The following is a 16,339-nucleotide window of genomic DNA, read 5'->3' on the forward strand; positions in this document are numbered from 1 at the left end:
GAAGGAGTTGATAACATTGAGAACTTGTGGAGATATGGATATGTGTAATTACTTTACTCAGCGTCCCTTTCATGAGTCATGACATGTTTTGGCCAGATGAACATTCATTTTACCAGCAGGCAGCAAATCAAATGAATTCATCCAGCCAGAGTGCTAAAAAGTATATTTATTTGGTTAGGGAATGGCAAACTTGAGCCAAACTATCAAAGTGGATTTAGTCAGTAATTTAGACATTTCTAATTCAATGACAAAATAACTGACCACTTTTATATTTACATAGCACCTTTATTATGGTGAAGCACCTTGAGCCACATCAAAAATGTATGAAAGATGGAAGTCAAGCCAATGTGGGGGTTGGGGGCAAATCAGAGGCTTGGTGATGACCCTTAAGGAAGAAAATTGCTGGTAATTCATTGAAGATTAGCTACAGATGTTGTAAGCTGTATAGGGCATTGGTGAGGCCGCAGCTGGAGTACTGTGTGCAGTTTTGGGCACCGTACTTACGCAAGGATATTTTGGCCTTGGAAGGAGTGCAGAGGAGGTTTACTAGGCTGATGCCAGAGTTGAGGGGGTTGAGCTATGAGGAGAGGCTGAATAAATTGGGCTTGTACTCGTTAGAGTTTAGAAGAATGAGGGGAGATCTCATTGAGACGTATAAGATGATGAATGGGATGGATAGGATAGAGGTGGAGAGACTCTTCCCGCTCAGAAAGGACAGTAGGACTAGGGGGCACAGCCTCAAGATAAAGGGGGTGCGGTTTAGAACGGAGTTGAGGAGGAACTTCTTCACTCAAAGGGTGGTGAATTTCTGGAATTCTCTGCCCGTTGAAGTGGTGGAGGCTACCTCGCTAAATATTTTTAAGACACGGGTTGATGGGTTTTTGATAAGAGAGGGGATTAAGGGTTATGGGGAGAGGGCAGGAATGTGGAACTGAGCCACGACCCCCGTGACTTGCCTGGGTTTGCAAAACCTCACTTACTGTACTGTCTGGAGACAATACACATCTCTTTAAACTGTGATCAGTGCTCCTACCACTCACATTGTCAGCCACTTCAGGTCTTGAACAGCAGGTTAGGTGTAAGGATTCGCATTTTAATCAGTAATCTCGAAACTGTCTGTGCTTTATATGCTCTGTCTGAGGCCAGAACTCTCCATTCACCTGACGAAGAGGCTGTCCCCTCGAAAGCTAGTGAGAATATTATCAAATAAATAGGTTGGACTAAAACCTGGTGTTGTCAGACTTTTTACTGTGTTTACGCCAGTCCAACGCCGGCATACCCACATCAGAACTGAGCCACGACAGATCAGCCATGATCTTATTGAATGGCGGGGCAGGCTCGAAGGGCTAGTTGGCCTACTCCTGCTCCTATTTCTTATGTTCTTATGTTCTAAGCTGTTGGTGGTCTACATAACCTTCAGATAATTAACTGATGTTTTGACCTTGAGTCACCCGAGGTGCTTGTAATGGAATTTTTTCATTCATGGGCTGTGGGCTTTATTACCCATTCCTAATTGTCCTTGCGTTCTTTTTATAGAACCATAGAATCCGTACAGTGCAGGAGGAGGCCATTTGGCCCATAAACCAACTTTCTGAGAGAGTATCTTACCCAGTTGTTTCCTCAACCCTATGTCTGTAACAACATGCATTTACCATGGCTAATCTATCTAACCTTCACATCTTGGGACACTAAGAGGCAATTTCGTATGGCCAGTTCACCTGACCTGCACGTCTTCGGTTACAAGTCTGATTTATTTTTCTGCAAGCACACCCTGGTGGATTTTGATAGACTTTTTAATAAACAGAGTGGATAAGTAGGCATGGGATTTTCTGATTGGCAAGAAAGTAGAGGTAGAGAGATTCTTCCCACTTAGAAAGGATAGCAGGACTAGAGGACACAGCGTCAAGATAAGGGGGGGCAGTTTAGATCAGAGTTGAGGAGGAACTTCTTCACTCAAAGGGTGGTGAATCTCTGGAATTCTCTGCCCGTTGAAGTGGTGGAGCTACCTCACTAAATATATTTAAGTCACGGGTAGATAGGTTTTTGATAGACAAGGGAATTAAGGGTTATGGGGAGAAAATGGGAAAGTGGAACTGATCCACTTCAGATCAGCCATGATCTTATTGAATGATGGGGCAGGCTCGAAGGGCTAGATGGCCTACACCTGCTCCTATTTCTTATGTTCTTATGTTCCTATGAGACAATAGGAGCTACCATTCTACAGTTGCTGTGGTATGTCTGATGTTATTTTATGTATGTAATAATCTTTGCCAAAGAATGGTCTTCTGTGCTTTTATCTCAACATTCTTGCCATCTCTTTTTGAGAAAGGCTGCTTGGAACTTTGGAAAGAAAAATAATGTTTGTATTGAAAGGGTGAACAGCTGCTGTACTGAGGGTCTCAAGCTGGCATAAGCATCAGGTTTGTAACATGGTAGACCCTCATTTGTATAAAAGTCCTTTTTCAGGGCAGAAGAAAAGTTATCAACTTCCTTTTGAGTTCTAAAATCACATTAATTTGCAGGAAATGATGAGGATAACTGGCAACAAAAATGGAAATTATTTTAATTGTCAGAATTGAGACAAGACTTGCAGTACCTTGGAATATTCAGACAATAACTGGAGAGAGATATTTGATTTACATGAAGGAATACCTGCATCATTAGTGCCAGACATTTCAGAAGACAGTGCTGGAGATAGAATCACTCCACCAGTAGCAGTAACTTTTATTTAAAGAGCATTTTTAATGCAGAGAAGTGTTCCAAAGTGCTTTGCTGAAACACATGTTAAGAAAGGTAGTGTGGGGAAAGAAAAATATTAGCAGTAGTGAGCAAAGGCTGAGTCAAAATTGTTGTATTTAAAAAAAACCTGAAAAGAGGGAATGAAGAAGCATTGGGGTTTATTGAGTCTAGCTGACTTGAAGGTTTATCCACCAATATTAGCAAAGGATAAGGATGTTGTGCAATGACTTGGAGTTGGGTACAGGGAGTATGGGAGTTTTATTGTTGAAATCATAGAAGGATTAAAGCATTCGGGTGAGAGCTTTAAATCCTGAGGTCTGGAAGTCGAAGTAGGTTATTAAAATTGAGGTGATGCTGAATAGAACTTGGTTTGGGATAGAACATAGCCAGAAGAATTTTGGATGAGTTGAAATGTTGGGAGGATGGAGGATTGGAACCTAGCTAACAGCATTGATCTAGAGAAGCTTGAAAATGACAAAAGGGCTGGCTGAGCATTTCAAAGGTACATGGACTGAGGTGGTGACAAAAGCGACAGATGCTGCCGAGTTCCCAGGAGGGGTCAAAAATGATGGCCTTGGGTTGATTTCCTCCTGGAGGCTATAGCTTTGACGCTAATTATCCGTCTCTAAGAAAGAAACACTGATTTATTATGTGAATTATACCAGAATCTGTATGAATACTGTTACAGTAATGTTGGTGCTTGATTAATAGTGCAACCCATCTCCAGCTGCAGTGCAGTAAGAATTAAAAACTCAGGCTTGGCTCATTTCAATAATGATACATGTTGATAGTGTAACGTATGGTCATACCATACAGTTCTCTCATGGTCTGTAAAACCGTTTAGTCTGTGCGCTTTTTAACGGCCCAAACTATAAAGGTTTTCTGGGGGGAGGTATTCATAAATATCTTTTATCTCTTTTAGATAAAAATCGATATTATAAATGTTATTTAATAACAAATATTTAGAGAGTTAAACCTGTTTTGCAGCAGTTCTACTAAAGATAACAGCTTGAACAGCATAGAGAACAGTGTTGTTGAAATTTCTAAGGCTACTGTCATTAGTTCTGAAAGGTAGACAGTTGCCTAGTAACAGAATAATTAGTGTCTGTAGATACAACGCTATGCAACTAAATTGGACTTTGCATTTTGTTAGTGTGAAAGAGAAACTTACTTAAACGCGAATGGGGGTTGGGGGGGTGGTGTGGAAGGAAGAGGTACCGGCCTGGAATTTGCTAACTACTGTTTAAAAGTGACAGCAACTTCTGGCTCTGCACGTGCACTGTTAAATGTGGAATTTGCTGTCAGCGTTAACTCGCTCCACCACAGGGTTTGATGAAACAAAAACAGAAAATGCTGGAAAATCTCAGCGGGTCTGACAGAATCTGTGGAGAGAGAATGGAGCCAATGTTTCGAGTCTGGATTACACAAAGAGCAAGAAAATCAGAATAGATTTATCTGATGAAGATGGGTGGGGTGAGTGTTTTTGGACAAAGGGAATGTAAATGAAGATGAAGAAAGCTAAGAAGGGTACTAAAAATGTTCATTAAGTGATTAGAATGTGTGAATGGCAAAACAGAGGGACAGATAGTTAAAGGCAGTTGCCCTGAAGGGGTAGGATGAGGCAAGATGGAGATGTGGAAATATAGAAGTGAGAAAGAAGGATGATAAAAATGGATGAATGACATGAAAATAAGAAACAAAATGAAATAAAATAAATGGAAATGGGGTGAAGGTGGAGATGAGAGTTCATGCTCTGAAGTTGTTAAACTCAGTGTTCTGTTGGGAAGGCTATAAAGTGCTCAATTAGAAGACGAGGTGCTGTGCCTCCAGTTTGTATTGCAAAAGGTCAAGGATGGACATGTGGACAGGAGAGCAGGGTGGTGTGTTAAAATAGCAAGTGACAGGAAGGTCTGGGTCCTGCTTGTGGACGGGCCGAAGGTGTTAAGCAAAGCAGTCACCCAGTCTGCATTTGGTCTGTCCGATGTAGAGTAGACCACATTGGGAGCAGCGAATGCAATAGAACAGATTGAAGGAGGTGCATGTGAAGTGCTGCTTCACCTGAAAGGGGTGTTTGGGACCTGGGATACTGAGCAGAGAGGAGGTAAAGGGGCAAGTGTTGCACCTTCTATGATTGCATGAGAAGGTGGGCGGGGGTTGAGGTATTGGGTGTGATGGAGGAGTGGGCCAGCGTGTTCCGGAGAGAATGGTCCCTAAGAAATGCTGATAGGGGGAGTGAAGGGAAGATGTGTTGAGTCGTGGCATCATGCTGGAGTTGGTGGAAATGGCAGAGAATCCTTTGACTGTGGAGGCTGGAGGAGTGAAAAGTGAGGACATGGGGGAACCCTATCCTTGTTTTGGGAGGGAGGAGTAGGGGGTAAGAGCAATGGCCCGGGGGATGGATTGGACACGATTGAGACCCCTGTCCACCATATTGGATGGAAAACCACAATGGAGGAAGACATATCGGCAGCACTATTTTTGGAAAGTGGCCTCATCAGAACAGATGCAGTGGAGGCGAAGGTGCTGAGAGAATGGGATGGAGTCCTTGTAGAATGTGGGGTGTGAAGAGCTTGTAGTCAAGGTAGCTGTGGGAGTCACTAGGCTTGTGATGAATAATGATGTATAGTTTATAAGCAGAAATGGAGACAAGGAAGGGAAGTGTCAGAGATGGACCATGTGAAGGGGTGGAAATTGGAAGCATCCTTCTTTCATTTTTCCACTTCTCCATTCCTGCTCTCCATTTTGACCCCTCTTTCAGGGCAACTGCCTTAACCATCTGTACCACTGTTCTGCCATTCACACATTTTGATCACTTAATGGACATTCTTAGCACCATTCTCAGTTGCCTTCATCCTCATTTACAGTCCTTTTGTTCATGCACAACACCACCCCCACCCTCATAAAATAAATCTTTTTTTTTACTGCCCTTCGCTCTGACAAATGATCATCCAGACTCAAAACATTGGCTCTATTCTCCTTCCACAGATGCTACCAGACCTGATGAGATTTTCCAGTATTTTCTGTTTTTTGTTTGATTCCAGCACCCGCCGTACTTTGTTTTTATCACTGGATTCACTGATGTAATTTTCACACTTACAATCAACACAACATCAGTGATTTCCAATCCAACTTTTCGTGCACTATTTTCACTGCAAAGTGGTAAGCCTTATTGAATATTGTGAGCTATTCTCTCTCTCCTTACATATTGTCCCCCCTCTCTTAATCTGCTGTCATCACTTCACTCCTCAAAAGATCACTCCCTGCCCCATCTCCAACTTCCTTTTCCTCTGAAGCTCTTGAGTGTGTTGTTACCTCTTGAATCCAAACTTTTCCAGGACGCTGTGTTTGAACTTCTTCAATCCAGTTTCCACCCTTGCCACAGGATGAAAAATGGCTCTTATCAAACTTGCAAATTAAATTCTAAATTACTGGCAAAGATAAAATGTCTCCCCTTATCCTTCTTGCCCTGTCTACAGCTTTTGAAACAGTTGATTACTACCCCAATACATCACTAGTGCATCCCAGCTGAGTGATACTGCTGTCATCTAGTTCTATTCTTAGCTATCTAATTGTAGCTGAGTGTTACTTGCAGTGGCTTCTCTTTCTGTCCCTGCACAGTTAACTCTGTTCTGCAAGGATTTATCTTTGGCCTCTATGTTTCTCAACTACATGCTTGCTGCAACAAAGCTCTACCTCAAAATCATCTCTCTTGATTCCTCCACTGTCCCTAAATTATCAGAATCCTTATCTGATGAGCAAAAATTTACTTCCAATTAAACACTGCAAAGCTGAAGCCATTGTTTCCTATCCCTGTTCCCAACTCCTGTCTAGATTCCATCCTTCTCCCTGATATCAGTCTGAGATTAAACAAGTCTGTTTATAATCTGGATGTCCTACTTAAACTCAAAGTGAGCTTCTGAGCAGGTATTTGTGCCATCACTAAGACCTCTTATTTCCTCCTCCTCGGAGCACCTGGAGGAAACCCATGCAGACACGAGGAGAGTGTGATAAGTCCACCTAGACAGGTACCCAAAGCCAGAATTGAACCTGGCTCCCTGGTGCTGTGAGGCAGCAGTACTAGCCATTGTGCTGCCCTGTGATTTCTGTTATTCTAATTTTAGACTCTTGGGCATCTCAGGTTGCTGACGACACCACCGTAGTGGGTTGGATCTCAGACGACGAGACAGAGTACAGGAATGAAAGAGAATCTGGTGAAGTGGTGCAGCAACTCCCTCAATGTCAGCCCCCTCCATGCCGACACTATAGTTAAGAAAGCCCACCAACGCCTCTACTTTGTCAGAAGCCTATAGAAATTTGCCATGTCAGCTACAACTCTCACCAACTTTTACAGATGCACCATAGAAAGTGTTCTTTTTGGTTATGTCACAACTTGGCATGGCTCATGCTCTGCCCAAAACTGCAAGGAACTACAAAAGGTTGTGAATATGCCCCAATCCATCTCGCAAACCAGCCTCCTATCCATTGACTCTGTCTACACTTCCCACTGCCTTGGCAAAGCAGCCAACATAATTAAAGACCCCACGCACCCCGGACATTCTCTCTTCCACCTTCTTCCTTCAGGAAAAAGATACAAAAGTCTGAGGTCACACGCCAACTGATACAAGAACAGCTTCTTCCCTGCTGCTGTCAGACTTCTGAATGGACCTACCTTGCATTAAGTTGATATTTCTCTACCCTAGCTATGACTGTAACACTACATTCGCACTGTCGTTTCCTTCTATATGTACAGTATGTTGTGCATGAGTCGCAAAAACCCAGCCTACAGGTGCAGCAGGTGGTCAGGAAGGCAAATGGGATGCTGACCTTCATAGCGAGGGGGATTGAATATAAAAGTAGGGAGGTCTTGCTGCAACTGTACAGGGCACTGGTGAGGCCGCAGCTGGAGTACTGTGTGCAGTTTTGGTCGCTGCACTTGCACAAGGATATTTTGGCCTTGGAGGGAGTGCAGGGGAGGTTCACTAGGCTGATACCGGAGTTGAGGGGGTTGAGCTATGAGGAGAGGCTGAATAGACTGGGCTTGTACTCGTTGGAGTTTAGAGGGATGAGGGGGGATCTTATTGAGATGTATAAGATAATGAAAGGGATGGATAGGGTAGAGGTGGAGAGGTTCTTCCCACTCAGAAAGGACAGCAGGACTGGAGGGCACAGCCTCAAGATAAGGGGGGCGGGGGGGCGCAGTTTAGAACGGAGTTGAGGAGGAACTTCTTCACTCAAAGGGTGGTGAATCTCTGGAATTCTCTGCCTGTTGAAGTGGTGGAGGCTGCCTCGCTAAATATATTTAAGGCGCGAGTAGATAGGTTATGGTAGGCAAGGGGATTAAGGGTTATGGGGAGAAGGCGGGAAAGTGGAACTGAGCCACTTCAGATCAGCCAAGATCTTATTGAATGGCGGGGCAAGCTCGAAGGGCTAGATGGCCTTCTCCTGCTCCTATTTCTAATGTTCTTATGTTCTTATGGCGAGCAAGAAACAATACCTTTCATTGAATGTTATTACATGTGACAGTAATAAATCAAATCAAACTTTCCCCCTTTCAGATGCTTCTTAAAACCTGCCTTGCGGTCATATTTTATTTCATGATGCTTCTGTAAAGCACTTAGAATGTTTTATTGTAGTTAAGCGTTAATTCTGATTGAATGTGGTGTTACTCAGTCTTTAACGGCATACTAAGTCCATTATTGTTAAACAACTTATTGGTCTCGAAACTAATTGTGGAATGTTGCTCCTCAGAATTACATAAAGATTCCATGACTTCCAATTTTATTTTTCTTTTCATTTGTTGATATTTCAATACCTCAATCTCTTGAGTGTATCTGAATTTTTTTTTGTTGTGTTAAAATCCAAGCCTTTTCTTACCTGATTTGCAATCTGTGACGTTTCTTCAGTTTGACGGCTAATCAGTGTAGCTTGATGCCACACACACCCTATAGATGGCACCAGATTCAAATCACACCAGAACAGACAAAATCAATACCTTAAAGCCCACTAAATATTTGTAGGCAGCTTTTTCTAAAGTCAGAGGTGAGTGCCATCCCTCCACTGCTGACCACAAAACCCAGGTCGTTTTGTGGAGAGAAAAGTGAAGGTGCCACATAAGAATTCCCAGAAGGGGATACTATTTCAAACTTCCATTTGGGCATGAATATTGATTCAAGTAGCAGAGCTTTGGGTGAGTTAGTAAAACAGTCAACCATTTGAGGACTAATTATTTCTATAATTAAGCATTAAAAAATTTTAATTACTGTAAAAAAGAAGCATTTTGGCAAAATAACAATATTAAACTACACAATGTTGTTAAAATGCAAATTGGTCAGCAAGTCCAGAGAATCAAAAGATGCACCATAAGTGGAAAATTCATCAGTTGATTATTGTTGCTCTGCTGTTTGCTTTGCATGAACAGCCTTGGCCTCCCTACTATTTCAGAACTTGTTGGATTTGCACAATTTAACAATTAAACTGCCCTTTCAAAATCTGCATTGGGTAATCAAGAATGTAAACACGATCATTTTAATGTGATAAGTACTGGTGGAAAGACTGACATGTTGCTGAATCTTTTCGTCTTGCACTCATCAGGATAAATACACTGCCAAATTTCAAGCAATTACAGTTTATACTATGGAAGAAAAATATGCTGATTAGTTGGTAAGTCACCTCTGGGCGAGGCATTGCTGTGCAGAAGACAAGCGGCAAAAGTGCTGGTACAATGCCATTTACATAGGCCAACAAATAGAATCAAACAGCATGTTCTTTTGGTTGCTTGTAATAAGACAGTGTACAGACCCTCCTCAATTAGCCCATGCTTGCAAAACAAAATGTCCGCTGCTAGATGTGATTCTGTGATTGGCCTGCATTTACTGAAAATTTCTGAGCATGGTAATAGCTAAATTAACCAATTTGCAATAATCAGTCAAGTTTGTAATGTGGCTCGTATGCATTTGCTAGAAGACGTATACATCCGTACGCAGGCACCTACTCTCTGCAAACAGAAGGAGTACATTCAAACTTTGTGCCTTTTTTGAATTACCCAGGACTTTAGGAAACCTGTAGTTCCCCATTGCTTTCTACATGGCAGTGCCTCAGCTAATTAGTGAACCAACACTTGGAAACGTTCCCTGTACTATAAATTTTTGTGATTGTTTAAAATGTGGCATACTGCTCCAGCAACATGTTTCTCTCTTCACCAGTATTAAACTTCCATACTACGAAGCGATTGCTTGTGTACAAAGCAGTGTTGATGCAATGCCAATTAACCTTTTCTTCTCATAATCATTTCTGCTGCAGTTAATTGTTGGAGGTCAAATTTTAAATCATAGAAATCCTACAGTGTAGAAAGTGGCCATTTGGCCCATCAAGTCTGCACTGACAACAATCCCACCAAGGCCCTATCCCCGTCACCCCACATATTTACCCTACTAATCCCTCTAACTTGCACATCCTGGGATACTAAGGGGCAATTTAGCATGGCCAATCTCCCTAAGCTGCACATCTTTGGAGTGTGGGAGGAAACCGGAGCACCCAGAGGAAACCCATGCAGACACAGGGAGAACGTGCAAACTCCACACAGATAGTGTCCCAAGCCAGGAATCGAATCCAGGTCCCTGGAGCTGTGAGGCAGCAGTGCTAACAACTGTGCCACTACGTTGCCAATGTTTGACTTTTTTATTTTTTCCCTTTGTTTCATCTTTGTCCAATCATTTTCTGCTCTTTTTTCCTTCAATCTATCCAATTCTATCTTGCACCTTCTCCATTGTTCCTGTTTTGTTCTGCATCATTAAATCATCTTGGTGTTGGTCCTGCCCTTCATTGAAGTTTCAGATGCCTCGACTCAAAATCAGCTCCAACTTTGAGCAAATTGCAAGCAACCATTTTTTTAAAGAATGCATATTTGACAGCTTTAGTGAAAGTGGTTGAAGGTTTGCTGCGCACTGGATGTGATGCACCTCAATTGCTGTATGTTTAGAGAGAGCCTTGATCCGGCTCATGTAGTATCATTTTCTTTCTGCATTGCCTGTATAGATTTACTTTTTTCTTATTTCCAGTGTTCCAAGAGACTGACTGAGTTGGATTGATAGTGTATCAAATGGAGCCATATATGGTTGGATGAGTCATATGGTCTCTCCCTTTCCTCTGTGTATTTGTATGCAGTTAGGTGCATTGACCCGAACAAGCGCCGGAGTGTGACGACTAGGGGAACTTCACAGTAACTTCATTGCAATGCTAATATAAGCCTTACTTGTGACTAATTAAACTTTAAACTCTTCTTTTTTTTCCTCTGTTTACTATAATCATATTCACATATCTTTCCTTTAATTACTATCTTGGGTTTTACACTAGCAACTTTCAGCTTTTTTTTATATACATTAGACCAGCTTACAAATATTAAGCTCCGTTGGGATCTTTGATATCTCATTTGCGATGCCCCCTGGTTATTATATAACAGATTCTAAAAAGTCAGCAAATTCTCTTAATTTGGCTTGATCTTAATAGACAAGCTCTTGTTTGTAAACTGTGCAGTTACCCTGGCCATAGAACAACTTGCACCTGTTTAACGTCTTTACATTTTTCAGATGCCCCAAAATACAACTTCACTAAAGAAGCATTTACCAATATTAAGTCTATTTTTTTTTCCATTTACAGGAATCTTGTTAAGAAATATGGTCCCAAACGTTCCAGCAAAGATGAAGAACCCAGGTAAGGACCTGACTCAGAACAAGCTAACAATTTGAGCACACAGACACATTTTAACTTGTTTGAACTGAAACACATGCAGGCCATTTAAGATTCAGTCACAATCCCCAGAGTGCTCAGCAAAAGCCAAACATATTTCCACAGAGCAGAGGTAGGCAGTCATTCTGGGTGTTGTACCTCATCTTTTCAAAGTGGTTTGATTGTCCCTTTGATGGGAACAATGCAAATGTGAAGAAGAAACATCATGTGAAAGAGGAGAAAACAAACATTTAAAAAAAGTATTGAATTGTGGGTGTCTCTGGTGGTCAGGATAGTTAAGATTGGGTCAAGGGAGGAGCCAGAGGGTCAGTGAGGAGTTGGATAACTCTTTAACTTGATTTAACTCTCTTGCGACCATTTTGATTACCCAAATGTGCAAACTCCCTGGGGTAATTGCCCACACTGGGAAGCATACGAAAATGCAATTTGAATTGCCAACTTTGGCTGGTTCCTACTGGGTTTCATTTGTAGTAACTCAGAAAAGGTTAGAAGAGCTCTTTAATTTCCGGCAATTACTGTACAGAGTCACAACAGCACCCCTCTCTCAACCCCTGGGGGTGTTCCACCACACCCCACTCCCTCGCACCCACACAGGCTCATTTCTCTTACCCCCTTTTTTTTCATCCCACCACCACTCCGCCCCACACTCTCCTTCCTACTGCCCAACCCCCAAGTCCTTGCCACTTCTCTTTGACACTTGCTTTCTATCTGGCCTTATTTTCCAGACGTCGCTGGATTCCGGGGAAGTGCCGGAAGATTGGAAAACGGCTAATGTTACGCCGTTGTTTAAGAAGGGTGCCAGGCAAAAGGCGGGGAATTATAGGCCGGTTAGTTTAACGTCTGTGGTAGGTAAAATGTTAGAATCCGTCATTAAGGAGGAAATTGCGAGGCATCTTGAAGGGAATTGCTTGATAGGGCAGACGCAACACGGTTTCATTAAAGGGAAGTCGTGTCTGACAAATTTACTGGAGTTCTATGAGGATGTGTCTAGGGCGGTGGATAGAGGAGAGCCGGTGGATGTGGTCTTTCTGGATTTTCAGAAGGCGTTTGATAAGGTACCTCACAAGAGGTTACTGCAGAAGGTCAGAGGACATGGAGTTGGGGGTAGGGTGTTAGCGTGGATAGAGGATTGGTTGTCAAATAGGAGGCAGAGAGTGGGGGTCAATGGGTGCTATTCGGATTGGCGGTTGGTGACTAGTGGGGTGCCCCAGGGGTCGGTGCTGGGGCCTCAGCTATTTACCATTTATATAGATGATCTGGAGGAGGGAACCGAGTGTAGGGTGTCGAAATTTGCTGATGACACCAAGATTGGGGGAAAGGCAAATTGTGCGGAGGGTGTGGAGAGTCTGCAGAAGGATCTAGATAGGCTGGGCGAATGGGCCAGGAAATGGCAAATGGAATTTAATGTTGGCAAGTGTGAGGTGGTCCACTTTGGTAGGAAGGACTATTACTTACGTGGCGAAAAACTGCAGCAGGCGACGGTGCAGAGGGACCTCGGGGTCCTTGTGCATGAGTCGCAAAAACCCAGCCTGCAGGTGCAGCAGGTGGTCAGGAAGGCGAATGGGATGCTGGCCTTCATCGCGAGGGGGATTGAATATAAAAGTAGGGAGGTCTTGCTGCAGCTGTATAGGGCATTGGTGAGGCCGCAGCTGGAGTACTGTGTGCAATTTTGGGCGCCGCACCTGCGCAAGGATATTTTGGCCTTGGAGGGAGTGCAGAGGAGGTTTACTAGGCTGATACCGGAGTTGAGGGGGTTGAGCTATGAGGAGAGGCTGAATAAACTAGGCTTGTACTCGTTAGAGTTTAGAAGAATGAGGGGAGATCTCATTGAGACGTATAAGATGATGAATGGGATGGATAGGATAGAGGTGGAGAGACTCTTCCCGCTCAAAAAAGACAGTAGGACTAGGAGGCACAGCCTCAAGATAAAGGGGGGGCGGTTTAGAACGGAGTTGAGGAGGAACTTCTTCACTCAAAGGGTGGTGAATATCTGGAATTCTCTGCCCGTTGAAGTGGTGGAGGCTGCCTCGCTAAATATTTTTAAGAAGCGGGTTGATGGGTTTTTGATAAGAGAAGGGATTAAGGGTTATGGGGAGAGGGCGGGAAAGTGGAACTGAGCCACGACAGATCAGCCATGACCTTATTGAATGGCGGGGCAGGCTCGAAGGGCCAGATGGCCTACTCCTGCTCCTATTTCATATGTTCTTATGTTCTTAAAAACCTTCAAATTTCAGTAAGACCTTTAACTCATTCCTCATTGACTTTGATGGAGCTGGACTTCATGCTGGATATCCAGGATGAGCTGTATTGCCTGGAACTCACCCAGCCTGAGTTGGAATGTCAGATGAGACAACATTCAAAAAGAATTCACCTAAATAATTGGGTACAGAGTGGCAATCCATCACTGATTGCCCATAGTTTCATGGAATGTGGGTGTCGCCGGCAAGGCCAACATGTGTCCCTAATTGCCCTTGAACTGTGTTGTTATTAGGCCATTTCAGAAGGCAGTTAAGAGTCAACCACATTGCTGTAGACCTGCAGTCACACACATGCCTGACCTGGTAAGGATGGCAAATTTCCTCCTCTAAAGGACATTAATGAACCTAATAGTTTTTTATGACAATTGTTGATCATTTCATTGGGGTCAGTTTTCTGACCTTGCCATGCCCGGTGTGAATCGTGCCAATCCTGAATATAGCATCTGGGTCTAAAAATTGGCTTTGAGCCTGGAGCCAAGCAGTTTGCAGTTGTTTCGACCCCTTTCTAATGGTGAGAATCGGGTCATGCCCTGAAGGTCACGAGTAGCATATAAATATGCATAGCTCATCCGACACCATTCTCCAAGCTCCCAGGATCATCTGACCTTCGGGCATGATGACCTGACCTGGCCTTCACTAGCAGACACCTGGTGCGATGGCCTCACTGGGGAGCTCAGACAATTGAAGCCCCCACATGGTCAGGGGCATGGCCAGATAGTGCCGATTAGCCAACATCTACTTGGCAGTGCTTACTGGACACCTTGGCAATGACAGTTGGGCACTGCCAGTGTGCTGGAGCAGTGCCAAAGGGGTGAGGCCTGACTGGGGCTAAAGTCTCAAAACGTGACCTAGTGTGGGTGTTTGCAGTACAGAGCGCACTTGACAGACCAGTGTGGATCGCTCCAGTATTCTCACTATTATGACACTTCATTTTTTTGGGAGGGAAGCAATTCCACCCATTGTCACCATTACTGATTTTAGCTCTTCAATTCCATGTTTTAATTGAATTTGGATTCCATCAGCTGCTATGGTGATTGAGGGCTGAGGCCGGCAATGTCTGGGGGATAAGTGCATTGTCGCAGCTGGCGATCGGAGACGAGCAATCTCGCAGTGTACTGAGAGATCAGTGCATACCCGATGGTCCCCTGAGCAGTCTGCTGCCACCTTGTCAAGTGGGATCAGCTCCCCACCTGGTGTGAATCTTCTGACGTCCTCTGTTGCATAAGTTTGCTGTAAATTCATTTCATTGAGCTTGCCCAAAAAACAGGTGAGAAAGCTTCCCGTTTTCCTGCCCATTGAGCACTTGGAATTTTTTTGGAAAATCACATCCCGTTAACTTTGAAATTGAATTTTAAGAATTTTTTAAAAACCCTTCTATTGGCCTAATGGAAATAATTAATTTTAATGGGTATGCACAAAATGTGCCAAAATTGACCTGCAGCTAGAAGATGACAGAAGTACGTTGCATTTATGTAGCATCTTTCACAGATAATCTTGTTTGTAGCAGATTGAATGCTTTTGAAGTCTAGTAATTGAATTGTTGAGAAACCTAGTTCCAACTTGCATGTAGTAAGGTCCTGCAGAAAGAAACTAAATAATGAATCGATACGTTTTAGTTATGTTGGTTGAGAATAAATATTAGTCGGGATACTGAGAAAACTCCACCACCCTGCTTTGAATAGTGTCAGGCAGTCTTCTGTGTCCACTTGGGTGCACGTTGGGACCTTGATTAATGCCTTACCCTAAATGATGGTGCTACCTAAGTCCCACACTCCCTGAATGCTGTGATATCATCCTGGAATATGCATTCATTTCTCTGAAGTAGGACCTGAACCTTTGGAATTCTGTACTCAGCTTGCCTGTTTTATACTGTTCACAAATTTCTACCATATATAGGGCAAAAACGGAACTAAGTTTTTGCAGTGGATTTTGATGTTTTTGCTAGGGTGTATGAGTTTGGATAGTATTTCATGTTTCCATGGGAGTGGGGGTGGGGGCGGGGGCAGGTAACGAGGTCATACTTTCCAAAAAGGTGCGATTTTTGACTTTTCTTTGGTGTATCTTTCATAATTATAGAATGTGTTGAGATTTAAAGGCAAAAGAACGCTTAGTTTTTATTTATATATAATTGGCATCCAAATTTGTTCCTCTGTGAAATACTTGGAAATTTCACTATGTTAAAGGAACTGTGTGAATGCAAGTTGTTTTACTTGGGGAAGAAAAGGCAATAACAACGAAACATAGGAACTTAAATCTACACAAAGCATTTATTGATACAGTGATTTGCAGAGCTTGCGTATGATCTCCTCAGTGCAGTTTTTGTGCCTCAAAGTAGCACTAATAAAATGAGGGAGGGGGCATCAATATCTCTCCCATGTTGCGACAGGCCGGATGAGTTATTAGTAATCTTAAATTTTGGCTGTTTTCTCAAAAGAGTTGAAGATTTGTATAATAGTTGAATCATTTTATCCTAGGACTTGTAGGGTGCAAGTTGCAACATTTAAGAATCTATGTCAGCTTTTGGCTTCTTGTCCAGACTAAAGAAACTCCTGTATTTATATCTGGTCCATTAGTTTAGGCTAAATTGGCCAATATAT

General features: G+C 43.0%; 1 protein-coding gene across 3 annotated transcripts in view; it reads left to right on the forward strand.

Moving 5' to 3' along the window:
• fnbp1l (formin binding protein 1-like) overlaps window positions 1-16,339 on the forward strand; it is a 152,669-nt gene that overhangs the window by 95,091 nt on the left and 41,239 nt on the right. For all 3 annotated transcript variants that reach the window (XM_080195239.1, XM_080195240.1, XM_080195241.1), the window contains exon 3: window positions 11,395-11,448. In XM_080195239.1, the coding sequence (XP_080051365.1) occupies window positions 11,395-11,448 (54 nt within the window). The remainder of the gene's footprint in view (window positions 1-11,394; window positions 11,449-16,339) is intronic.

This window comes from Carcharhinus amblyrhynchos, chromosome 9, assembly GCF_965287045.1.
Source record: "Carcharhinus amblyrhynchos chromosome 9, sCarAmb.v2.hapA, whole genome shotgun sequence".
NCBI lineage: Eukaryota > Metazoa > Chordata > Chondrichthyes > Carcharhiniformes > Carcharhinidae > Carcharhinus > Carcharhinus amblyrhynchos.